This window comes from Lemur catta, chromosome 2 (genome assembly GCF_020740605.2).
Source record: "Lemur catta isolate mLemCat1 chromosome 2, mLemCat1.pri, whole genome shotgun sequence".
Classification (NCBI taxonomy): domain Eukaryota; kingdom Metazoa; phylum Chordata; class Mammalia; order Primates; family Lemuridae; genus Lemur; species Lemur catta.
The window spans coordinates 25,623,555-25,648,584 of NC_059129.1; the positions used below are offsets into that span (position 1 = coordinate 25,623,555).

The 25,030-nt window shown below is 52.7% G+C and overlaps 4 protein-coding genes and 1 long non-coding RNA gene across 9 annotated transcripts; 3 read left to right on the plus strand and 2 right to left on the minus strand.

The window, feature by feature from the left end:
• Window positions 1-607: 607 nt before the first annotated feature.
• Window positions 608-3,372, plus strand: COPS6 (COP9 signalosome subunit 6). The gene is made up of 10 exons (XM_045541408.1): window positions 608-709; window positions 933-1,058; window positions 1,265-1,396; window positions 1,743-1,831; window positions 1,935-1,997; window positions 2,348-2,395; window positions 2,484-2,598; window positions 2,684-2,776; window positions 2,873-2,973; window positions 3,107-3,372. The coding sequence occupies exons 1-10, from the start codon at window positions 637-639 to the stop codon at window positions 3,245-3,247; spliced, it is 981 nt and encodes a 326-aa protein (XP_045397364.1). The 5' UTR covers window positions 608-636; the 3' UTR covers window positions 3,248-3,372.
• Window positions 3,373-4,320: 948 nt separating this feature from the next.
• MCM7 (minichromosome maintenance complex component 7) lies at window positions 4,321-11,863 on the minus strand. Its single transcript, XM_045541400.1, has 15 exons — window positions 11,502-11,863; window positions 10,254-10,333; window positions 9,762-9,926; window positions 9,482-9,606; window positions 9,225-9,405; window positions 8,832-8,969; window positions 8,369-8,518; window positions 8,060-8,174; window positions 7,840-7,971; window positions 7,511-7,594; window positions 6,830-7,223; window positions 6,487-6,570; window positions 5,719-5,887; window positions 4,840-4,949; window positions 4,321-4,654 (listed from the first exon to the last, which is right to left on the minus strand). The coding sequence occupies exons 1-15, from the start codon at window positions 11,713-11,715 to the stop codon at window positions 4,453-4,455; spliced, it is 2,343 nt and encodes a 780-aa protein (XP_045397356.1). The 5' UTR covers window positions 11,716-11,863; the 3' UTR covers window positions 4,321-4,452.
• Window positions 11,746-15,734, plus strand: AP4M1 (adaptor related protein complex 4 subunit mu 1). 3 transcript variants are annotated; one of them, XM_045541407.1, is made up of 15 exons: window positions 11,746-12,021; window positions 12,121-12,209; window positions 12,558-12,664; window positions 12,751-12,847; window positions 12,989-13,099; window positions 13,189-13,269; window positions 13,484-13,546; window positions 13,646-13,712; window positions 13,815-13,868; window positions 13,985-14,091; window positions 14,192-14,286; window positions 14,544-14,588; window positions 14,812-14,862; window positions 14,994-15,105; window positions 15,252-15,734. In XM_045541407.1, exons 1-15 carry the CDS (start codon window positions 11,760-11,762, stop codon window positions 15,465-15,467), a joined length of 1,557 nt encoding a protein of 518 aa, XP_045397363.1. In that variant the 5' UTR covers window positions 11,746-11,759; the 3' UTR covers window positions 15,468-15,734. The 3 variants fall into 3 exon arrangements, with proteins under 3 accessions (XP_045397363.1, XP_045397360.1, XP_045397361.1); XM_045541404.1 differs by having other exon boundaries at window positions 14,994-15,734; XM_045541405.1 differs by lacking the exon at window positions 13,484-13,546 and having other exon boundaries at window positions 13,661-13,712; window positions 14,994-15,734.
• TAF6 (TATA-box binding protein associated factor 6) lies at window positions 15,670-24,572 on the minus strand. 3 transcript variants are annotated; one of them, XM_045541401.1, is made up of 15 exons: window positions 24,543-24,572; window positions 20,472-20,687; window positions 20,295-20,381; window positions 19,999-20,152; window positions 19,731-19,787; window positions 19,508-19,627; window positions 19,128-19,273; window positions 18,942-19,019; window positions 18,753-18,854; window positions 18,464-18,646; window positions 18,101-18,175; window positions 17,850-17,975; window positions 16,934-17,107; window positions 16,490-16,684; window positions 15,670-16,193 (listed from the first exon to the last, which is right to left on the minus strand). In XM_045541401.1, exons 2-15 carry the CDS (start codon window positions 20,625-20,627, stop codon window positions 15,813-15,815), a joined length of 2,034 nt encoding a protein of 677 aa, XP_045397357.1. In that variant the 5' UTR covers window positions 20,628-20,687; window positions 24,543-24,572; the 3' UTR covers window positions 15,670-15,812. The 3 variants fall into 3 exon arrangements, with proteins under 3 accessions (XP_045397357.1, XP_045397359.1, XP_045397358.1); XM_045541403.1 differs by lacking the exon at window positions 24,543-24,572 and adding an exon at window positions 24,417-24,444; XM_045541402.1 differs by lacking the exon at window positions 24,543-24,572 and adding an exon at window positions 22,020-22,036.
• On the plus strand, window positions 16,055-20,802 carry LOC123631611. Its single transcript, XR_006733197.1, has 2 exons — window positions 16,055-17,239; window positions 19,382-20,802. It is a non-coding gene; the product is annotated as an uncharacterized LOC123631611 (long non-coding RNA).
• Window positions 24,573-25,030: the final 458 nt, after the last annotated feature.

Sequence of the window (25,030 nt, forward strand, 5' to 3'; positions counted from 1 at the left end):
AGTGTGGCCCTGCAGACACCTTGATTTCAGACCATGGGCTAGAGTGCCGTGGCGTCAGCCTCGCTCACAGCAACCTCAAACTCCTGGGCACAAGCGGTAGCTGGGACTGTAGCTAGGACTACAGGGGTGTGCCGCCACGCCCGCCTAATTCCATTCTTAGTAGAGACGGGATCTGCCTCGTGCTCAGGCTGGTATCGAACTCCTGAGCTCAAGCGGTCCTCCTCCCGCCTCGGCCTCCCAGAGCGCAAGGATTACAGGCGTGAGCCCCTACTCCCAGCCAGGAGTTTGGACTTTATTCTGAGGGTAATAACAGGACATTTCCTTCACTCTGCAGCAACCTTTAAGAACTTGGCATTCTTATCCCCAATTTTACTGACGAAGACGATCAAGTTGGGGCGGGGTGTTAAGTATTTGTCCAAGGACACCCGCAGGCGAGAGGCGGGAGCAGACCTTAGGAAAATCCTCCGGCCTCCAGGGCCGGAGGGCGTCGGAGTTTCCCCAGCCCGAGGGCAGCCAGCCCAAGCGCAGCTCGCCGCCAGGCCCGGCGGACGCCACGAGGACACTGAGCATGCGCCTCACGCCGTACGGAAGCCGGGAAGGAAGGGGGCGGGGCCGAGGCTGGCAGGCGCGGGGAAAATGGCGGCAGCGGCGGCAGCTGCGGCGGCGAACGGGACCGGAGGGAGCAGCGGGATGGAGGTGGATGCAGCAGGTAACGGGCAGTGCAGGGGTGACTTCTGAAGACACCCGTTAGGGGTGCGTTAAGGCCGTCGTGGACTCCTAGGAGAAATGAAGAGGGCGGAACAGCAACATCTCTCCCTGGGATAACTTGCGGGAGGGATGTATGGCCCGGGCTCCGCTGTCCCTCACTCCCATTTCCAGGGAAGAACGTGGGGCCCGGAATCTCACCCTATCTCCTTTCCCTCCATCGTTAGTAGTCCCCAGCGTGATGGCCTCCGGAGTGACTGGGAGTGTTTCAGTCGCTCTTCATCCCCTTGTCATTCTCAACATCTCGGACCACTGGATCCGCATGCGTTCCCAGGAGGGGCGGCCTATGCAAGGTGAGTGTTAGGCATAATTCTCCAGTCTCCTCTCCTTGGTCAACTCCCCCAAACAGTGGTTTTTTTCCCTTCTTTTACTGGTGCCAATTCGCCCTCCCCCCAAATCACTGTTTCCCCAGTACTTGGTTCCCACTGACCTCAGACCCTCAGATGATAGGGAAAAGTTTTGAATTTCCTCACGTTTTACATGTTGTTCTTCCTCTCAGTGATTGGGGCTCTGATCGGGAAGCAGGAGGGCCGAAATATCGAGGTGATGAACTCCTTTGAGCTGCTGTCCCACACCGTGGAAGAGAAGATTATCATTGACAAGGAATATTATTACACCAAGGAGGAGCAGTGTGAGAGGGGAATAGAAGTGGGGGAGAGAAGTGGGAGCTAAAAAAAAAAAAAAAAAAAGCACAGGCGGGGAAGATGGAGAGGGTTGGGGAGAAGTCAGCAGGAGAAGAGGCTGAGAAGGGAAGAGAAAAAGTGAAGAGAGAGTAGCTGAATAGATCTCAGAAAAAGAACACGTTCAGATATTCCCCCCAAAGAAAGTAAAAGATGAGAGAAGACAGGATAGAAGGGAGTAATTATGAGCCAAGATTTGAGGAGGGAGGTAGAAACTGGTGAAAATACACCAGGGGATCTAATTTAAGGAAAGATGGTTTAAAGAAATACTGTGTGCTCTGGCCCCTTCCTCTCCAGTTAAACAGGTATTCAAGGAGCTGGAATTTCTGGGTTGGTATACCACAGGGGGGCCGCCTGACCCCTCCGACATCCACGTCCATAAGCAGGTATATATCCTCACACCTGTGCATGCTGGGGCAGAGAATAGAGGACGAGGGGAAGAAGAAAGATGGAGCATTGACTTTCTCATGCATTGTCCCTCCCTTTCAGGTGTGTGAGATAATCGAGAGCCCCCTCTTTCTTAAGTTGAACCCTATGACCAAGCACACAGATGTGAGTAATGCTAACCCAACACCCACTTTGTCATGCTTGTCTTCCACTATACCTATCTTTTCCCCTCAACAACTGCTTTTTTTTTTACTGTATGACATCCCTTCTCTGTTGGAGAATGGCAGCGTTGAATCTCCGTTCTGCCACTTACCTACTATGTGACTTTGGTTTAGTCATGTAACCTCTAAACTGTATTTTCCTACATAAAATGGGGATAATCTTCACTTCACTAGGTTGCGGGAAGAGCAGATGAAAGAAAATGTATGAAAGGGCCTAGCCCAATTTTTGGCACATAGTATCGGTTCTGATGTGTTTGCTGTTAGTAAGAGCTGTTCCTCATCTTGTCTTTACAGCTTCCAGTCAGTGTTTTTGAGTCCGTCATTGATATAATCAATGGAGAGGTAATACCCTACCCTTCACCCCTCAGATCCTGCTCTTGGCCTATTTCCTGCTTTTGACTCTCCCTCTGTGGGATACTTTGCTCTGTAGGCCACAATGCTATTTGCTGAGCTGACCTACACTCTGGCCACAGAAGAAGCTGAACGCATTGGTGTAGACCATGTGGCCCGAATGACGGCAACAGGCAGTGGAGAGAACTCCACTGGTAATGAAGAGGATTTTGTGGAAGTAGGGGTGGAAGATGTGGCCACATGCCTTCTCAACCTTTGCCCGTTTCTGTCCCCCTGCAGTGGCTGAACACCTCATAGCACAGCACAGCGCCATCAAGATGCTGCATAGCCGTGTCAAGCTCATCCTGGAGTATGTCAAGGCTTCCGAAGCAGGTAGGACAGTTGCCTCCCTGGCACTCATATCATTTTTCTTCTTCCTTCTTGGGAAGTGACAGCATCCACATTAATGCAGGCTTTTTGTGCCTTTAGGAGAAGTCCCTTTTAACCATGAGATCCTGAGGGAGGCCTATGCTCTGTGTCACTGCCTCCCAGTGCTCAGCACAGACAAGTTCAAGACTGATTTTTATGATGTGAGTGTAAAACTCGGGATAGGGAGCTGGGGCTTCTGTGGTCATTTTTGCATGTAGGACCTGGGACTCAGTTGTTCCCTGGGCATACTGTGAGGGATCCCTTGGGGAACTGGTTCTTTCTGTTCCTTCCCAGCAATGCAATGATGTGGGGCTCATGGCCTACCTTGGCACCATCACCAAAACGTGCAACACAATGAACCAGTTTGTGAACAAGTTCAATGTCCTCTACGATCGACAAGGCATCGGCCGGCGAATGCGGGGGCTCTTCTTCTGAGAGGGTACTTGAAGGGATGATGCACAGGGGTCAGGCGACTGTCCCAAAGGGGAGGGGCGCTACGCTCCCTTTAGAGATACCGCTGTCATTAATAAAAGGGGAGCAGCCCCTCAGCACCCCTTTCAGTGGCTTTGTCCTCTCTGTTAGGCACCACACTGGGTTCTCAGCTTGGATCTTATAGAGGCCTGTGTTCCAGCCTTGCTCACAAGCAGAATCCCTTTTTATTATTAACTCTTGACACCCCATTGAGTGGGAGTCGCTGCGACTTGAAATGACCCCATGTCCAGTCAGGTGGACAGTCTTTACACGAGTCAAAGGCTGCCTGTATTCACCTATGAGATTTCTGTTCCGCCCTGTCACCCTGACATGATCTTACATAGTCCAACCCTATAAACATGACAAATGACTACTTTCATTAAAAGTTTTTCATACACAAAAAAGGGGAGGAGGAGGGATATTAAACACATTTTATTACAGACAGTTCAAAGCCTCAATCCTGTGGGCGCTGTGAATTACCAAGAGAGCGAGAGGTTTCTCAATTACTGCTGGGTGAACTACACTGATGGGCTGTGTGGCACCTCAGCCCTATGAGATGGAGGTATCAGTATCATCTGTACTTTGGAGAGGTGGCCAGGAAGGGATAGCTGCATGATTACCTGTGCCAGGTAACACATTCCCACATGCCACCCTTCAGTTCCCTGATTCTCATCACTGCCTAACCAGGGCTTCAGAGTGGGCTTTGAGGACTAAGGTGGTGAGTAATGAGATGTCTGATAGAAGCATTAATAAACAGAAAAGAAGAAAAATTGGCTTGGCTGAGAGGCCCTATGGCCCCAGAGCCTAACTGGCACAGGGTATCTCAGTATTTGAAACTAAGTAGGGGAGGGGAGCTCAAAAAGTAGAAACCAGCGCAGACATCATCTCTGCAGATAGAAAGTTATTCCTGGTCCTATCCCAGTGTCTGTATTGGTGCCTGGCAGGTAGAGTAGACACTTCACTCAGTAAATTTACTGACTGGATAAAATAGGACAAATGTAAAAAAAAAACAAGACAGAAATCTAAAAACCTCACAATACTGTGGCAACATACAAACACTTTATTAGCAAAAGAGAGGATCCACCTTCCCTCAAGAGGCATCATTAAACCCTTAAAAGGGGCAGATCAGCACAACGCAGGGGTGGACCCGGTGTCTCAAGCAGGTTGGATCAAACAAAAGTGATCCGTGTCTTGGAAGTATTGACCTGCCAGACATTTAACTCCTCGTACTCATCAAGAGCGGCCTGGAACTGGGCAGGTGTGAAGCCACGAGATATGCAGCGTTGCTCTGCCTCAGAAAATCGGACGCTTCGGCCCTCTGAGACCAATTCACGGACAGTGGCAAATATCACATCTGCTGGTCTCTGGGTCCTGAAGGAGAAGTATGGGCGTGTAAGGTCAGGGATACAAACAAGAACACCGGTATCAACAAAGAACAATGACAGTCAGTGTTACAATTCTGAGGCTGGCCTCATATACATGTGGATGCAGAAGCCAAGTGATCTGCTCAAGAAAATCGAGGTGACTCAAACTTCATCCTTCATTAAACCACTCACCTAGCTGTTTGCCCCTTGTCGCCTAAAAGTGAGTCCTTTGACATCTCCATTAGCCTTATTGCTTCATTCACATCTTCCTTCTCCACAGTGTCCACCATTCGCAGACGTGCCTAAGGGGAAGGTAGGGGACAGATGGGAACAGGAGGAGAGCAATGGAACCAAGTCAGGGAACCCCCCTGTTCCAACTTTAAGGCTGGGCAACTCATGTTGCCTGCTCACAAAACAAGAGTGGAGCTCCTCCCTTCCCCCCAACATCCGCAGTGTTGGGCCGGCACTGTCAGACCGAGACAAGTGCAATGCCCAGGGCAGCGTCCAGCAATTGCCCAAGTCTCCGCCTCTCAACACTGGCCAGTCCCGGTGTTCAGCTGTCCTGTGAGGGAGACCAGACCCTTTTGAACTCCACTGGGCTCCCCACCATGACAGATGGAGCTTGGGGAGCTCAGCCAAGAAGGCGATTGGCAGAGAGGTTGTGTCCCAGGGGCTCGGGAAGTGCTAGCTCAGCAGTAGGTCAGGTAATCACACTACCTGCACGAACAGCACTTTGGAGCCCCCGGGACTAAGGTCCAACATGGGAGAATAGAAATGAAGGTTTATAGCACAGGATCTAGGACACAGGGAGTGAAATTAATCCCACCCACCCCTTCAGTGAGGTTTAAGAAGCAGGGAGAAGGCCTTTCCCTCCATGGACGTGGCATGTGCCCTACTGGAGCAGCAAGTACCCACAGTGCGGTAGCACGGACAGGACCACTATCTGCACTGTCAGCACTTTAGCCCCCGCAGGGCTGGAGTGGGAGGGAGGAGGCAATGGGAGCACGTTAAGGTGTGTTGCTCAGGAAGGGCCAAGACAGCCTTCTGGCAATACAGAGACCGGGCACTCACCAGAGCAGTTGAAAGTCGCAGAATGGCCAGCAGGGTCCGGGCAGAAGTATAGGTGGCATCCTTACTGGCCCAAGCTTCTCGCCTCATCTCCACATAGGCTGCTGTGATATAGTCAGCCAGAGACTCTGGCACTGTGGGCTGCTTCTCTCGGCACATGGCTATGTAACGTCTGTGGGAGAGAAGGTTCGTGGGAAAGCAGAAAAAAAGAGATGGGGAACTGAGTGAATGCATATGCATGTTTTTTTCTGCATACAGCCTTCCCATTTAACAAAACTCTTTAGGGTTTCATAGACACCTTATACACACAGACTGAAAGCAGTCTTATACAAAATTTTTAGCAATTTTGTGCAGGAAACCAAGATTCATGTGTCTATGACCCTGTAACAAGATCAGGTGTAGAATTTTCCACTTGAAGTGTCACAGTGGCACTCAAATAGTTGTGGATTTTGGATTAGGGATGTTCAACCTATATTAAGTATCCATAGAAAAGGACCCAGCTTGGCCTAAAGTCTCTACCTGCCTCACCCCTAGGGCAAGACAGTGGTAAGGAAGGCAGGTTCTGAGGGCACTCTGTTCTCATCTGGCCAGGCACAGGGGACACCCTGATTTATTGTTCTCAGGCCCAGAACATGTGGTAGTGGGTGGGGGGGAGTGGTGAAAAAACACACCCTAGGACTGAAAGCTGTTCAGGAGACACTCATGGCCCAAGACACTGCCACACGCAGGCAACCTGCCTAAAGTGCACCCATCCTCACCCAGCTCTCCTACCTCATGAGCTTCATGTCCAAAGGTTCAAACTGGGCAGGCGGCTGGCGACTGTGCTGGTGCACATAGGTGATGTGCTGGGCCAACCTGAAAGAGGGGAGGCAAGGAGGAGCACTCTTTAGGGCTACACGCGCCGTGCCCCAGCTCTAAATATCCCTCACTTTTATGGCATGGCAGGGACAAACTTCCCCAGGAAATCCTTATCAGCATTTCAGCCTCGACCTACCATTTCCCTAACCATGGACCAGCCCCTGCCAACAGAGAATATGATTGATTTTCTGATTTCACCTCCCACCCTACAGATCATTAGAAAGGCATGTCTCTTTGGGTGCTGAGCTTCATTCACCGTAGGTCATTGTCTCGGTCAGGCCGGTCCTGGATCAGCCAGAGGAGGTCAAATCGGGAAAGCAGTGCAGCAGGAAGCTGTATGTTCTGCTCCAGGCTGCGGCGGGGGTTATAGCGCCCATAGGCAGGGTTGGCAGCAGCCAGGATGGAGCAGCGAGCGTTGAGTGTGGTGAGAATGCCCGCCTTGGCGATGGAGATGGTCTGCTGCTCCATGACCTCGTGGATGGCTGTGCGGTCAGCCTCAGCCATCTTGTCAAACTCATCGATGCAGCACACGCCCTGGTCAGCCAGCACAAGGGCCCCGCCCTCTAAGGTCAGTTCTCCACTCACGGAGTCTCTCAGCACGGCTGCTGTAAGCCCCACTCCTGAGGAGCCACGTCCTGTTGTGTATTGGCCTACAAGAGAATAAATAAGCAGATGTGCTTAGGAAGAGAGAAACAAAGAAAAAAAGGAGTATAGGGCAAGTATGCAAAGATAGGGCCAGGGAGGGGAGGCCTATACTGAATTGCTCTGCCCTCCCAGCCCTTCCCGAGATGGCTAAAGATCTGTGGGGTGCTGGTGCTGGCAACACCTCCCTTCCCCCTGCCACCAACTCTCTCTCTCTAATAATTACTCTCTCCTTCCACCCCTACCCTTTGAATAAACACCGTGCTCCTACCCCGCCCAAGGTATGATTACTCACTGCGAGGGGCCAGGCGATCGATATAAGACAGGAGCTGAGACTTGGCCACACCAGGGTCCCCCATCAGGCAGATGTTGATGTTGCCTGGGGGAAGGGAAGGAAGCCCCTGAATAACTATTCTCTAAAACAAGTTGTCCAACACAAAGAAAACACTTGGAAGTCTGCCTCCCCTCCCACACTGCACACTACTACTCCTAAGTTCTCCCTGTGCCCATGAAGGCAAGATCCACTCTCATTCTGTGACCTATAGGAATACTCGCCCACAGCATCTTTTTTCTTTCCAAATGACTTCACCCACCCTGTGTTTCTCCCTCGTTCTTTCTTCTTACCCCTGATTTTCATGCCTCGAGGAGACTGGTCCACACCTCCCACCAGCAGGAGTAACAGTGCCTTCTTCACATCTTCATGCCCATATATCTCTGGGGCGATAGAAGCTGCCAGCTTTTCATAGAAATCCTCCTCTGCAGAGAAGTTAAGATTAGTGTATTTTCTGGGGGAAAAGGGGCTGGGATAAAAATCAAATTCCCAGTCTTCCCCCTGGCCCCTTACCTGCAATCTGCCTCAGCTCCTCCTTGCTCAGCTCTCCAGCCGCAAACTCATCGTCATCACTCTTATTCATCTTCACAATCCGATGGGCTTCCAGGTAAGTTTCTGAGAGTAAACCCTTGCGCAAGAAAATGCCAGGATATGGGTGAAATCCCTTTAGCTTGTCCATCACCTGATGAGTCCCTAATGATTTGACAAAACCCTTCGTGTTGCCTGATGTTTTGGTGTGTTAGTTTTCTCTGTGGGAGGTAGAGAGAATGAGTGGTTGAGGGGAAAGGGGGATTCTCTCTTGTTTCAAACTCCCTTTCTCACCTGTACCACCTGTCGGAACCCGGTGCGCAGGACTGGCAAGAAGATACCAGTGACACTGACATGGTCTCCAGGCTGGGCGATCCTCGTGTTCTCTCCTTCTACCAGCACTGTGATGCTGCGAGGGATGTTTCCCACAGGCACTTGGTCACTCTAGGAGAGGGAAAGGCAAGGAGAGAGAAACATAAGACCCATAAGGACCTGACCTTCCCTCCCTAAACATCCCACTCTAAGACTTCTCAGTCTGCCCAGCCTCAGATCAGCCTACGGGAACAGGGGAGATGAGACCTCCTTTACCTCTTCCCAACTCAAACACAAAATTCCAGGTAAACCTCCCTCCTGCTCTAGGTACTTTTCTGCCTCAGCTCTCTTTTTCTGTTCTTTCTTTCTGCCACTCCACAAGTGACTACAGGATTCTAGTGGACTCCCTGTTTCACCTGCCCAGGACCACATACCCCAAACTCACATGTTCTTGCATCTTCATCTCCTGGAATTTGATAAATTTGGAGCCACGTGTCTGCAGATACAGCCGCCCTCCTGAGCGGTTGGTTTGGCACTCCTGGCTTGGGCACATGATCAGAGGCATGAAAGTAGGAGACTGGATCTAGAAATATGAGAAACGAAACAACAAACGAAATCAGAAAAAAAAGAACCCCTTGAATCACATTTCCTCTTCATGGCAAGTATCTTCGAAATGTCAAGAACCCCTTGAACTATTCTGGGTCAATAATGACAAACACCTAGAAAAAAGACCACTACATACCAGAGAAAGAATGAAAAGCTAACACACAGGCATCTTTTACAAAGCAGAGAAAACAAACATCAGGAAGTGCCTTCCTGTCCCTCACTCCACACGTACCGGCTGGTAGGTCTCTGCCCCACACTGGTCACAAGTGTAAGTGGCCACCACCATCCTGGGTTTGACTTCAGAGACGCGAGTGACGATTCCACGTACAGTTACTAATTTTCCTACAGAATCAGCCCGTACCTCCCGGATAACACGAGGCTTGTTGCTGCTGGGGCCTTGAAAATACAGCTCGCTAAGGGGAGAAAACAGTCATTAGCAAGGCCAGAAGAAAACAAATGCCTACACCCTTTCCCAGAGAAAACACTTACAATCTGCGCATGAGCTCAGCAGGGTACTGGTTCTGGGGGCTTCGCACTGCCCCAGGGTCCCTGCTCCGCTGCTCCATCATCAGCCGGTGCTCAATGTAAACATCCAAGACATCCTTATTTACCACCTAAAAAAAAAAAAACAAATGGCAGAACGGAGAAAAGAGAGCACAGTGCCAGACAGAAGTCACTGTCCCTCCTTTCTGCCAGCTCAGAAAACATCACTATCTGAGCAGCTTCATGACACAGCCTAAATCCCTTGCCCTGTTCTCCAACCACTTACCTCCCTCTCCTTGTATTGAGGGAGCAGCTCTTGTACAGCATCAGCAAAGAGCCTTGCATAGCGCTTGGCATTCTCACAGATCGAGTCCACCAACTCAGGGTCATCCTCGGCTACGTCATCCAGGTCCACGTACAGTGCCACCTGTTCCCGATGAGCCAGGTGAACCTGGGGTGGGGAAGAAATAGCAACACCTCAGAGCCAAGTTTTCTTTGTTCACCAGAATTCATACATCACTGTGAACTCAGAGCACAGGCTCTAGACACCCACAGGGGAGAAAGAGCAGCATCAGACAGAGCAATATTCACTTCTCAGTCCCCAAACTCCTAAAAACACTCTCATCATTTATGAATACAGTGTACTATCATATTTGCTTAAAGAGTATGTGCTGTACCAAACATTCACTTACGAACATGTACTTTGTGAAACAAGCTAGACCACCTCTTATAACTCCTTAAGCACCACCCTATAGTCTTCACCCAATCTTACACTTACCAACTGGTTCCCATACTTGAACTGCTTCTTCCCAAATTCTTCATCCTGGTAAAATTCTTGTAAGAACTTCTTAACCTTTTCTATAACATAAATGTGAAATCATGAGAAGCAACCCTTCTTTCAGAGATAGCGTACTGCAAATCCCTCTGGTAGAAATAAAAAACCCATTTTCACTTAAAACACAACCTATGAGTTACTTATTACGTGGATACTTAAACAAATCTACATAATTCTCCCCAAAGTGGGCAAAACTTCTTTACACAAGTCCCTTTTTACCTAGGGAAGAGTAAGGGGCCCCTGGCAATTAGAGTACTGCCCAACACCTTCCCCCCTGGGGAATTCCAGTCTCTAGTTTAAAATCCTAGCACCCTTCCCCAATGGCCTCCCACACTCTACAACACACTCGGTCTCAAGGTTCTCAGCTTTCCCTCCACCCGTACGGTTCTCCCTAAACCCTTGCTCTTGCCGGGATCTCCGCCACTAGGCCGGTCCTCTACCCCACCCCCGCCACCGCCAGTGCTTCCGCTCTTAGTAAACAAAGAAGCACATGGGCCCAGATTCCAGCCGCCTCACAGCCCGGGATTCCTCCGCCCAAGGCGGGAGCCCGTCCCGCCATTGGCCAGCACGCTGAGGGCCTCTCCGTCCCTCCCCACTGCCGCGGTTCTCTGCCTAGCGTTAAGCCCCCGAATTCCAGGCACGCCCCCACCCTCAGCAGCTCTGAGGCCACCGCGCGGAAGGACACTGTTTACACACGACACTCCCTCCAACCGCGTCGCGCCACTTCCGCCCGCCCCCACTTCCGCTTGGAGGGCGGTCTTAAGTGGCCAATCCCGGCGCGCAGCGGCCCCGGCCTGCCCGCCCCCAGGGCTTCGGCGCGTCTCGGGAGGACGCGGGAACTCGGGAGTGCCCAAAAGCGCGGAGGGAAGAGGATTCAGGGTCCCAGTCCGAGGCCGAAAGCCCTTAGGGTGCGCGTCTCTCCTGGGCGCGACCCTCCCTTCTGCAGCCCCCCAGCAGGGTTATTCCCATTCTCACGACAACACCTTTCCTGGGCAGGTTTACCAGCTCTTCAACCCCGACGTCCCCCGTGCGCCTCCCATGCACCGTCTGTCCCAGCCCCGCCGCCGCCCGACCCTGCCTCTGGCCATGCGCGCCCACCGACACGGCCCCTAAGACCCCGGCTTACATCCACAGGTGTTAGCCCGGCGGCCTCCCGCACAGGACGTCCCTCCCAGCCTTGCAGACCCTCACCTTTCTCGAGCGCGTAATCCTTAAGCGCCATCGCTGCCGAGGGCCGTGCAGCAGCAGTTGGCGCGCTCAGCAGTTTAGCTCCCGGGGAAGCCGAGAACGTCCGCGCGCTGGACTGTGGCGGACCAACCGAAATTGGCGCGAAACGTCGCCCTCCACGTGACCGGCGCCACTGCGTTTGGACCAATCGGAGAGGACGGCTCTTCGCTCTCCCCATTCGCCACAGGCCCCAGCCTCGGCCAATCACTAGGCGAGCCTGGGATGAGTGACGAGAGGCGGTGGGGGTGTCGGGAGGGAATCGCCGGGCGAGGCGGGGCTGGCGCCGGGTTTCCCGCGGTCGGAGCTGGCGCGGGCGGAGGAGGATCGCTCTTAAAGGGCCAGTCCACGCACGTCCTTTTGTTCCGGTGCCGCAGGGCGGGGCAGGCCCAACTTTCGCCGCCTTCTTGTTTACTCTCCAGAACAGCCATGATTTCCCAGTTCTTCATTCTGTCCTCCAAGGGAGACCCTCTCATCTACAAAGACTGTATCCTTGGCCCGCGGAGCGGGGTGGAGGGGCCGGGCAGGAGTAGTGCCCGGAGCCAGCCCGTGTTGCAGGCTCCTTAACTGTCCTTCTACCCGCCAGTCCGGGGAGACAGTGGCGGCCGGGATGTGGCCGAGCTCTTCTACCGGAAGCTGATGGGACTGCCAGGAGACGAGTCCCCGGTTGTCATGGTAACCACTGGGGGCGGGGGCTGGCGGGCCAGGTGGGCGCCTCTTCCCTCCCGGGGCTGGTTCTTTGAAAGCTTGCGCTTGGGAGGCACCCAGCTCCAAATAAAATTAGCGAAAGTCCATTGAAGGCTAACAGTATACCAAGCACCGCTCCATGCGTGTCTCAACCCTCAGCAACTCTGGGGTGGGTGCTATTATCAATCTATTGCACGTTGAGAAGCTGGGCCTTAGGGAGGGTTCAGGTGTCGCCCAAAGTCGCTCTGCAACCACTGCTAGTAGGAGCATCAGGATCCGAGCTCACGACCCTTCTCTTTTTTTTTTTTAACGCTTTTCTCCCTATCTGTGTCTCAGCATCACGATGATCGTCATTTCATTCACATCAGACACAGTGGTCTCTATTTAGTAGCCACGACTTCAGAAAACATTTCTCCCTTCAGCCTCCTGGAGCTGCTCTCCCGGTGAGGAGGGCTGGGCGGGGTGCCTGGGACTGCGGGTCTGAGAGGAGGACGAGGGGAATATGCATGCTTGGGCCATGTTTCCTCAGGTTGGCCACTCTCCTGGGCGATTACTGTGGCTCCCTGGGTGAGGGGACCATCTCCCGCAATGTGGCTCTGGTCTACGAACTCCTGGATGAAGTGTTGGTGAGACCCACAGATTCTCTCCTCTTGTCTGCTTTTCCACTGTGGGATACTGTGGGATCCTGTGGCTGGGAAGCTAAGTCCACTCCTTTTTCACCCCTCCTTCCACTGGCCACCCAAAGACTGTCTTTTGTTCATCACTAGGACTATGGCTATGTACAGACCACGTCCACAGAGATGCTGAGGAACTTCATCCAGACGGAACCCGTGGTCAGCAAGCCCTTCAGCCTTTTTGACCTCAGCAGTGTTGGCTTGGTCAGTGGAAAGAAAAAGGAGGACGAGGGGGAAGGAGAGTCAGTTGGGAGTGTCAAACCTGAGAATTAATTACTTTGGGTACTTAACAGTTTGGAGCCGAGACACAGCAGAGCAAAGTGGCCCCCAGCAGCGCAGCCAGCCGCCCCGTCCTGTCCAGTCGCACTGACCAGGTGAGGGAGAGATGGATGGAATCAGACCCTCTGGCTTTTTTCTGGGACCCCCAAGTCCAAGACTTCTCCACCTGCCCTAGACATGGGTATCCTTTTCCTCACCCCATATCCCCACCCCAGGGCCCTGGTGTGGACTGCCCTGTCCCTTCTGCCTGTCCATCTTGGAACACAAGCCATTCTGCCTCCAGCCACCCAAATCCCCCCTCTCTCTCAGAGCCAGAAGAATGAAGTTTTTTTGGATGTGGTCGAGAGATTGTCCGTACTGATAGCATCTAATGTAAGTTTGCGCTCCCAACCCTGGAGCTGAGGACAAATGGGATTTGGGAAATGTGTTGGGAGGGTCAGGACTTGGGCACTGACCTCCCTCCCTCCTCAGGGCTCACTCTTGAAGGTGGATGTGCAGGGAGAGATCCGGCTCAAGAGCTTCCTTCCCAGCGGCTCTGGTGAGGAGTCTACACGCTGGGTCCAGGGCTGGGTTTGGGACACGCTGCTCGGTGTCACATATGGTGTTTGCTGACCTTCCCCAATGTTCTTTCCTCTGACAGAGATTCGCATAGGCTTGACAGAAGAATTCTGTGTGGGGAAGTCAGAACTGAGAGGTGAGAAAGTGGATCCTTAGAGTTCACGGAGAGAAGTTAGAGACAGATCGTCGTCCTTCTCCCTGCTCTTCTTTCCCACAATATGGGTCAGGAGAAGAGTCCTTCTCTCTTTCCAGGTTATGGGCCAGGAATTCGGGTTGATGAGGTCTCATTCCACAGCTCCGTGCACCTGGATGAGTTTGAGTCTCATCGAATCCTCCGATTGCAGCCAGCTCAGGGCGAGGTGAGGCTCAGGGTGGCCTAGAGTTTTCCATCCACCATGGGGAAGGGAGGCAGTGCAGATGTGGGGAGACCAAACTGACCTCACTCCTCTCTGGCCTCAGCTGACCGTAATGCGGTACCAACTCTCTGATGACCTCCCCTCGCCACTCCCGTTCCGGCTCTTTCCCTCTGTGCAGTGGGACCGAGGCTCAGGCCGGTGAGACCATTTCCTGTGTTCCAGAGCTACCTTGGAAGCCAAGCCAAGATGTATATATTCCCAAGACTTACTACACACAGGGGTGCTGGTAATAGGGTACAGATTGGAAAAAGGCTTGCCCACTAGGAGTTGGGTTGGATTTCAGCTCTTCTTCTTGGGGTACAACCTACACAGCCCTGCATGAAGGCTCTGGGTGGGGAATGGTGAGATGCCAGTAGGATATGGCCTAAGTAATGGTATTTTACCCTCTCATCCAGGCTCCAGGTTTATCTGAAGTTGCGATGTGACCTGCCCCCAAAGAGGTAAGAGTAGGGACTGGCCAGGCCTAGTTCAGCTGTGTGGGGCAGGAGACAGACCTGTTGCTGCTTCCTTCAGATGCAGCCCCCAGCCTCAGAATCATTTGGTTAGAGGCTTTAGTGTTTAGGAAGCTGTACTTGTGCTGAGCTCCCATTGCGATGTTTGAGAAGAATGGGGACAAGGAACTGTGCCTTTCTGGGGCTGACTTTGCTCCTTTCTTCTCCGCAGCCAAGCTCTCAATGTCAGGCTGCACCTTCCCCTGCCTCGAGGAGTGGTCAGGTTAGTGTGTGTGCTCCAGGGGAGCTTCCTTGGGGAGCACGGTGTGGGGGCAGAGAGGATGAGCTGAGTACGACTGGCCTGGCCCAAGGAAGGCACAGCCGAGCCCCAGCACTTTCCTTTCCCAACTCCAGCCTATCCCAGGAGCTGAGCAGCCCAGAGCAGAAGGCAGAGCTGGGAGAGGGAGCCCTTCGCTGGGACCTGCCCCGGGTGCAAGGAGGCTCTCAACTCTCAGGCCTCTTCCAGGTATCAGCTGTCGATCCTCCAGCTCCCTCTCCTCTGACCTGCACTTGCAGCCCCTCGCCCTGCCCTCCCCAAGCAGTTGCTGCCTTGTTCCCCAGCGTGGTCAGCCTCCTGCCTTCTGTGCTCTCCCCTACCTCTGCTCCTCACAGATGGATGTCCCAGGGCCTCCCAGCCATGGGCCCTCCACTTCAGCCCCTCCTCTGGGGCTGGGCCCTGCCAGCCTCTCCTTCGAACTTCCTCGGCATACATGCTCTGGGCTCCAGGTTCGCTTCCTTAGGCTCACCTTCAGGCCCTGCGGCAACGCCAACCCCCACAAGTGGGTGCGACACCTAAGCCACAGTGATGCCTACGTAATTCGGATCTGAGACTCCCTATATGAGGATGCCAAGGACACCAAGGCAGCGGTTTGTCAAATGGGAAAATGACAATCTTTTCTGGCCTCCTGGCCTGTGGCACTGGGTCTAGGCAGGAAGAGTCCTGAGTCTTGAGTCCTGAGAGAGCAGGGGGGCTCGACAGACGCACCCCTTCGTGGTATCCAATGCAGGAAGGAGTGAGGTGGATCAGAACTTACAAACCAAGCTTTTATTCTGAGTAACTGGCTGTACAATATCTAAAAAAGTGACGTGGAGGAAGCAGCCTACTACTTTCTTCCGCCCCGCGTGTGTGCGGTGTGTGTGTGGAGGGGGGATCCAGGGGCCGGAGATGGAGCATCACGGAGCAGGCTGAGGGGAGCCAGAGCTGGGGGGCTGGGAGCCGTTAGCCTTTGGAGTCCCTGGAGCTGGAGGGGGACTGTCCCCAGCTTCCTGTTTCCCCGCACAGAGGGCATTGCCCCCAAGGGGGGAGGGCGATGACGACAGGGGAGGAGCTGGAGAAGGGTGGGAGGTGGGGCCTCCTTTGCCCTCCCCTGTTGGGGGAAGTGAGACCACAATGTATTTCTGGACGCTGCCCGGACCAGAGGGAGCAGTGCTGGGGGGTGCAGTGGTGGCCGTGGAGACCAGCTTGACAATAGGCTGCACGCTGGGGACTGTGGTGGTGACAGGAGAGGTAGTGGTGGAGCCTGAGCCGGGGGCTGAGGTGCTGAGGGACAGGACCTGGGCAGAAAAGAAAGGCAGTGCCCATCACCTTGTGCCTCCCATGCCCCAGAAACCTGGAGGTTGGGACACTTGCTTCCCCTCAGATGTGTTCCTGTCCTTGGGTCTCAGTAGGCTACTGCAACTCAAGGCCTTGCCCAGGCTGGGCAGCTACAGCCCTGCAAGACAATGGCACGTGACTGTCCCATCTCCTGACTTTGGGCCAGAATGGACTGGTGCTACTCGGGGGGGTCTCCCCAGGGTCCTCTGAGGCGACCAGGCCCCTCGGTGCTCCTCACCGTCCCTCACCCACGCACCTGCTGGGTGGATGAGGCGCTGGAGGATGACATTACAATAAACTTGGTCGGAGGAGGGGAGGGCTGAGGCGGGGCAGTAGCTCGCGCAGACACCAATGTCTGGACGGGCAATGCGATGGAGCCAGGGACCTTCAGCAAGCCGGGGGTCCGAGGGCCAGGCTGAGGGGCCTGCGAGAGAGTCAGTGTGGGCCGGGGCTGCAGGGAGAAGAGGCAAGAGGAAACAACATCTAAGAAGAAGAAGAACCTGAAGGGAGAGGCCCAGGCTCGCCTTGCTCTTCCTCAGTGCAGCATCGTCACTAAGGGACTGAGACACTGAGACTGCTGACCCTGGGCCTGCGTGTGCGTGTGCCTGTGAGTGCCCATCCCAGTGGGCACCACAGCCCTGTCCCACCCCCAGGTGCTCCTTCCCTTCCTCTTCGCTCTCCGCCCCGCTCAGCCGCTGACCTGCGTGATGGTCAGAGTGGTCCTGTTGACCTGCTGAGCCTGCAGAGCGGCCTGGGCCCGGGCCTTGACCACGTGGGAGCAGAGGAGGGGCCCGAGGGACCCAAATTCTGCCCGATAGGCATCCTGATTGTCAGGCGGTGGGCGCAGCTTTGCCAGAACGGGGGCACAGTGCTTCTGCAGAAAGACGACAAAGAAAAGCCAGGTTGAAGGAGGGCTGGTACTCAGAAGAGCCGTGGGGAAGGGGTGAAAAGGAGATACCATCGTTGCAGTATCCCTGATGGAAGCCAGACTATGCCAGGCTATTTGGTGTGTGTAAGAGATACTGTTTTTTTTTGTTTGTTTTTTTTGTTTTCATGACAAAACATGGCACCAACTCGTGTAGAGAACTTGTTAAATACACTGGTGATATCTATGGGGTTGTTGGTCCAGAGGGCGTTTGCCTGTCCAGGGGCCCTTTGCGACTGAAGCCCCGAAGCATCCATGAGCTGTCTGTGGAGCAGCAGCTGTACTACAAGGAGATCACTGAGGCCTGTGTGGGGTCCTGTGAGGCCAAGAGAGCGGTGAGGCCCCCCAGCCTGCCCATACCCTGAGATTCCTCCCCTCGGAGGCCCCGCGAATTCCTCCCCAGGATATCTGCCCCCACCTCACAGGCTGCCCTCCTCCCACAGGACTATATACTGATGCAGAGGCAGCAGGGCAGTGCAGTCTAGGTAGGAGTCACGACCCCTCATTTCTTACTTAGCCCATTTGGGCCTCAGTCTTTCCATCTGCAAAACAGGCTAGACTCTGAGGTGTGTTCTGAATACAAAAATGGAGTGAGTGAGTAAAATAGGCCACATGTTTGCTCAACACCCCCTGTGTGTGTAGGGGGTGGGGTCGTTGGGAGGAGGAGGGCAGGGGCGGGGGCTCTGGTCACCAGGAGGAGGCTCTGCACATGGTCTGCTCCGATCCGGTCAATGTTGCTTAGCACGGGGCCATCCAGGACGCTGCGGATGCGCTCCCCCTCTTGCTGCAGCCGGGGTAGGATCAGAGTCTTAATTACCTGTTGTAAAGGAAGGGAAGAAGCCAGGCCAAGGGCTCACCAGGGGTCTCTCAGGCAGGGAGGTGTCACCCTCTGTAATCTCATGACCACCTCCCCTCCCCTGTTTCTTCCCCCTGGGGCCTAACATCATGTCCCAGCTCTGCCAGGCCTGCGATGGAGCCGTAACGAGTTGTCCAGGGAGTCTTCTCATCCACCCAGCTCTGGAAGGGGAAGGAAGATAAACCCAGATGAAAGGGTCTGAAAGGCTAATTGTTAAGGACCCAAGTCTTTCATAAAGACACTTTCCTTGTAAATCACAGGACATTACAGACAAGACTGAAGGCCCTTAGACTGCCCACTCCCAGTCCCCCTTCCCTCTGCCCGCTGTTCCCATATCATCTCCCCTGGCCACAAGTGCCCCACCACTGCTGTAGGTGAAGCTCTGGTCCTGGGGACAATCCTGGGGCGGTAGGGAAACAGACCGTACCCGGTAGATTCTCCTGGCTCACCTTGGTGAAGGTCTTGGTGATCCGGGATTGGATGTTGTTAGTGGTGGTGCTGAAATGCTTGCAGATCTGGGCCACTAGGCGGGCAGCAAAGTCTCGGAGTGCCCAGTGATTGTCCACATCTGGTCGTAGGCATAGCTGTCTGCTCACAATGCATGTCATCACAGCTGGAATCAGCTCATGCACCTAAGGGAGAAGTGACAGGTCAGCTGATTCTGACAAACAGCTTCCTGTTGGTGGCAGCCGGGTCCCTGGACCCCAGCAATAGAGGAGGGTAGGCAGGACCACTCACATATTTTTCTAGATACAATGTAGGGTTGTCCATCAGCGCCTTCACCATGCGCATCAGGTAGATGAGCAGGGCCAGGTTGTTTTGAACCACATTCACACGGACCTAAGGGAAGGAGAAGTGATGGGGTAGACAGATCCCTCGGATGAGCTGTCCCTGTGCCCCTGCACCCCTGGAACCTCATCCTCTCACCCCCTCCGAGATGAAGGTACTGAATCGTGGCAGCATCTGGTAGAGACCTGGGTCGGTAGCAATGCTCTGCAGAGCTTCCTGTGGGAGGAGGGCAGCCTGTGAGGTGGGGGCAGATATCCTGGGGAGGAATTCGCGGGGCCTCCGAGGGGAGGAATCTCAGGGTATGGGCAGGCTGGGGGGCCTCACCGCTCTCTTGGCCTCACAGGACCCCACACAGGCCTCAGTGATCTCCTTGTAGTACAGCTGCTGCTCCACAGACAGCTCATGGATGCTTCGGGGCTTCAGTCGCAAAGGGCCCCCCTCCAGCAAGGGTGGCGCCTTCTTCTCTTTCCCTGCATGAATGGGGGAGGTGGGTTTGAAACAGAAAGCTCCAGAAGAAGCCTCAGTACCAGTCAAACCTTAACCTTCCATTCCTTCCCCATCCCCCACCCCCCATCCAGGACACCTGGCTTCCTCTTAGGCTTCCAGATCCTTTCTGGGACTCTCTGGCCCTGATCTCATCTACTTTACACATGACCATCTGGCTCTGGGGTGAGTCAGGAGAGGCCTGGCCTAGATGTACTGACCTTTGCCATCAGCTGGGGTGGCACCTTGACCTTTGCCTTTCAGAGGTCCGTCTTCCTCCTGGCCTGGCTTGGCTGACTTTAGGGGTTCTGTGGCCTCAGCCTTCTGCTGCTCTTTGGGAGCTGGTGGGAAAGCAGTCACAGTGGGAGCAGTGACAAGAACAGCAGGAAATGTAAAAGAAAGAGGAGGGAAAGAGAGAGAAGGAGTAGGCACAGAGAAAGTTACCTGGGGGTGGATTCTCGGGGATAGCTGGCTGGCAGCCTTCAATGCTCAGCCAATGAGCTGTGAGGAAGGAAGGTGTCAAGTTAAATTGCTGGACATGGACACCAGGGAGTCACTCCACACTAACGAAGGTGTGTTTCCGTTCCTGCGCCCCTTCTTGCAACTCACCAGGGATCTCACACTGAGGCTTTCTTCACTTGTGAGCTTCCTCACACCCACACGCATCACTCCTTTCCCTCCTCCCTGCCACCCTGCTCTCCCCTCCCCCAACCTTTGAGGCAGACGTCCAGGGGCACCCGGGGCAGAGGGGTATTGATGATGTCGCTCAGATCAACCTCCTTCTCTTCGTAGAAGTAAAGCTCCCGTCCCCCACCAGAGGCAAAACGGAAAGGAATGAACTCCTGAGCGTGGAAGCCATAGAGTGGCTGTATCAGGAGAGAGAGACGCTGGAGTGAGAAGGGAGCTGTAGAGGCCTGCCTGGAAGCACGTGCAGTATCTGGGAGGATGGCATCTCACCACCCTGCTTCCAGATCAGTCCTCCAGCCCCTTCCTGTCTCTCCCAGTCACCTCGACATTCTTTAGCTTCAGTGCATAGTCAATGTCACTGGTGGTGAGCTTCTGCCGCTTCCCCATGTGCATGAACTTCAAGGCATCCTGGGGTGGGTGGGAGAACAGACGTCAGCCCAAGACCCTGAGGAAGAAGGGGGCCCAGGCAACATCCTGGACAACGCAGGGCCAGGTCACCTGTGCGATCTCCTTGATGCGGTAGCTGACTTCATCTGTCAGCAGCTGGCAGGTCTCCTCCTGAATCTGGGCGATGCCCATGGACTCAGCCACCACCTTCATCGACTCTGAGGGCAGCACAGTATTGCTGAGCTTCAGCTTCTTCTCCTCAGTCATTCTGGAGTCTCTCTTCTCCTCCCCAGAAGGATGATGCCCCAGGGTGGACAGACGGAGACGCTGGCAGGAGGATGGGGCAGGCAGAAGAAATAAAAAGAAACATGAGACCCAAACAAGAGGGACTGTCTACTTGAGAGAGGCCACAACAGAGGGAGGACAATGGAGATGGAAGGAGGGAAATAACGTGGGGGGCATCTTCTGTCCATCCCCATGGGAGTCAGTTATAATAGAAAAAGACAGAAATCTGATCCAATTCACTGCAATTTATTGAGCACTTATTCTAGGCCAAGCACTGTACAAGTGAGATATATTAGAAGGAACACAGCTCTACAACTACCTACTTGTGTTTGTTACTTGGGCAAATTACCTGTGGCCTTCTAGGCCCTTAAGTGCAGCTTTGAATCCAAATTTTACAGAATAAACCCTTTTATTAATAGGGGCACAGCAGAAAAAAATGAAGCCTTTTTTGCCTCCTTTGGTGCTTAAAAAAGAATAATCTTGAAAGAGAAGGCCATAGGTTCCCCACCCATTTGGTTTTCTTCTCTGTAAAATGTAGATAATGCTTTTTCCCCTAAAGTTGTTACACATGTACCTACATCTCTCTTGCCCCTCATCATTATTCATGCTTGTCAAAAATACAACTCTCCCACTCTGAGCCTACAGACCTGTACAACAGAATGTGATGAGAAAAGCATACAGCCACGCTGACCAGTTCTCAATTTAAATTCATGGCCGTGAACTTCAAAGGGGCCCTTATTGCTGCCAGTCACCCTGTATTTCTCCAGCACAGTCCATCTCCCATTGTCCTGTTTGACTTTCCTTCTTCCTCACTCTCAGCGATCAGAAAAGGACCTCCACAGACTCCCACTACCATGTACTCTGCCTTCCCACCTGTGGCTTTGGAGGAACTGTCCGTGCTCCTCCCAAGTCAAGCTTCACTCCAGCATTTCTCCCATCTCCCTGCATCATCATCAATTTCTTAATCTACAAGATCATTCTCATCAGCCTACAAAATGCAGTTATTTCTCCTATCTTAAAAAAACGGGAATACATAAATGATAGATTATTCAGCCTTATAAAGGGAATTTTGATACATACTACAGCCTGGATGAATGTTGAAGACATTATTCTAAGGGAAATAGCCAGTCGCAAAAGGGTAAACACTGTATGATTCCACTTACAAGAGGTGCTTAGTCAAAATCATGGACAGAAAGTAGAATGGTGGCTGCCAGAGGTTAGGGGGAGGTGAGAATGGGAGTTGTTTAATAGGTAGATTTTCAGTTTTGCAAGATGAAAAGAGATCTAGAGACAGATGAAATGTGAATTTACTTAACATTACTGAACTGTACACTTAAAATTGGTTAGAATAGGCCCTGCGGCGGTGGCTCACACCTGTAATCCTAGCACTCTGGGAGGCCGAGGTGGGAGGATCACTCGAGGTCAGGAGTTTGAGACCAGCCTGAGCAAGAGCGAGACCCAGTCTCTACTAAAAATAGAAAGAAATGATTTGGACAGCTAAAATAAATAAATAAATACACACACACACACACACACACACACACACACACACAGAGAGAGAGAGAGAGAGAGAACATTAGCCGGGCATGATGGCACGTGCCTGTAGTCCTAGCTACTCAGGAGGCTGAGGCAGGAGGATCACTTGAGCCCAGGAGTTTGAGGTTGCTGTGAGCTAGGCAGACGCCACAGCACTCTAGCCTGGGCAACAGAGTGAGACTGTCTCAAAAAAAAAGGGTTAGAATAGTAAATTGTATGTTATGTATATTTCATCACAATTAAAAATTGCTTTAAAAGTCTTTCTTGATTCCATTTTCTCTATGAGATATATCCCATTTTGCTCTTCCCTGCAACAGAACTCCTTGAAGGGTGGTCTTAACTCTGTTTCTAATTCCTCTCCTCTTCTCTCTTAAACCTATTCCAATCAGGTTTTTGTCCCCAGTAGGTCCCTGAAACCACTTGTCAAGATCACCACTGACTCTACATTGCTAAATCCAAGGTCCACTCACCTTACTTGACCTCTCAGCAGTATACAGCAGTTGACCACTTCCTTCTCTGAAAACACCTTCTCTACTCGATTGCCATACTCCCTTCTCTTGGTTTTCTTCCTACCTCACTGGACACTGCCTCAGTTTCCTTAACTGGTTCTTCTTCTCCCCATCTGCTTAATGTTGGAGTGTCTTGGGCTCAGTCCTTGGTTATCTTCTCCAGCTACACTTACTCCCTTGGTGACCTCAACCACTCTCACAGCTTTAAATATCGCTTGTAGGCTAATGACAGTTAGATTTATGTCTCCAGCCCAGAGCATTCTTCCTAACTACACAGATTTGTATATAAAACTACCTCCTCAAAATCCCCACTAAAACTGAACTGATTTCCCCCACGCACCTGCTCCAGCCTCAGCTCTCCTTATCTTCATAGCAATGCCATCCACCCAGACACTCACTCTATCTGAGCCCTCTCATCAAAACCGCCAGGTTAATTGACTCTGACTCTTCCACTCACACTGCTTGGCCCAAATCACCATCATCTATCACCTGGGTAACTCCAACAGCCTCCTGACAAGGTCTCCCTGCTTCCACCCTTGCCACTCTACAACTATTCCTAACATAGCAGCCCAAGTGATTCTATCAAAATGTAAATCAGATTGTCAGTTCTTGGCTCAAAACCCTGTAATGGCTCCCGATTTGCCATAGAGTAAAATCCAAAATCCTTACGATGACCTACAAGGCCCTTCAAAGTTTGCCTTCTCCCCATTACATCTCTGACCTTTCCTTCTTCTACCTTGATTGAGCCACATCGTTCTACTGGCTGTTCTTTACACCTGCTAGGCATGCTCTTGCTTTATAGCCTTTGTTCTGTTCCCTCTGCCTGGAATGCTCTTCTCAGATGTCTGCTTGGCCACCTACCCTGACCACCCTATTTAATTCTACGCTCTGCCTTCATTTTGCCCTACTTTTCCTTTTCCATACCATTTAACATCTTCTCATACTTTATATCCTCTCTTATCACCCCCACCACCCACTATCTGGGTAGGAATATTTGTTATGTTCACTGATGTATTCTGGGAGTCCATACTGGGCCTGGGACACTGTAAATAATAAATATTTGTTGAATAAATGAATGAGTTGTTAAGACTTAGAGATGTAAGTACTCAATAAATACTTGGCATCACTATTATTAAGATTACTAAGACATAGGCCCAAGCTTGGAGTCTACATTGTGGTCAAATGCAGAGTGGCACGCTTGGAGCTGCGCATTAGGAAGATTAACATTGATAGTGTTCAGGACTGAGTGCAGGGGGCAGAGTAGGGGCGTGCTGGGGGGATGGGAAGATGGAGGCTGAAGGAGAATTTGGTACTTTTCAAACCATCCCAGGTCTCCTCCCCCATTTTTGTAAGTCTTATCTATAGAGGACCCAATTATTCAACACATACTCTGTGCCTGGCGCCGGGCTTACAAGAAGCGGTCGTGTCCCAATTCCCTGTCGAACTCCTACTAATCCTTCAATACCCTGCGGTACCCTCTGCCAGTAAAGTCTCATAAAACACGCTGCAGTCTCAGGAGCTCCTCAGATCAGTGGAGGCGGCAGGGAGGCTTTCCAGAAGAGGGTTAACTTGAGCAAGACGTGTGCAGTAGTTTCCCCAGCAGAGAAGCAGGTGGAAGATCCCCAGGCAGCGCTAAAGGAGGCTCAGAGAGCCCACCCCATTTCCCCGAACATCCCTCCAATGCAAACACACACTGAGTCCCCACGAGCACGGACACACAACCAACCGTCCTCTTTCCAGTCCCCACACGGGCCCTTCAAAGGGTCTCCTCCCGGTACCACTCAGACCCGCCCCCGCCAGCCGACCGCCCGGGGCAGGAAAAGTCTCTCACGGCAGCCAAGACGCCGCTCACCCGGCGCTCGGCGCCATCTTGGCCCCGCCCCTCCTGGGAGCAGGTCCTGGCAGAGACGAAGAACCATCGCTGCCCCTTCTCCGTGCCAAAATAAGTTCTATAGTTCACGGCCTGAAATTACATAAAAAATAAGCTTTGTTTCTATGTCTAAGTAGGAGGAACATGCCCTTTTGTTCTAATTACTTCAATTCATCCTTCACTACCCTGCGGCCAGGACCTTCAGGAGGCGCCACAAAACACAGGCGTCCCCGCCCAGAGCAATAAGGCCCCACCCACGCCCGAGCTGGCTCTACGCAAGTGCCAACCATACGAGGCTGGATTTTTTTTTTTTTTTTTTTTTTTGAGACAGAGTCTCACTCTGTTGCCCGGGCTAGAGTGAGTGCCCTGGCGTCAGCCTAGCTCACGGCAACCTCACACTCCTGGGCTTAAGCGATCCTACTGCCTCAGCCTCCCGAGTAGCTGGGACTACAGGCATGCGCCACCATGCC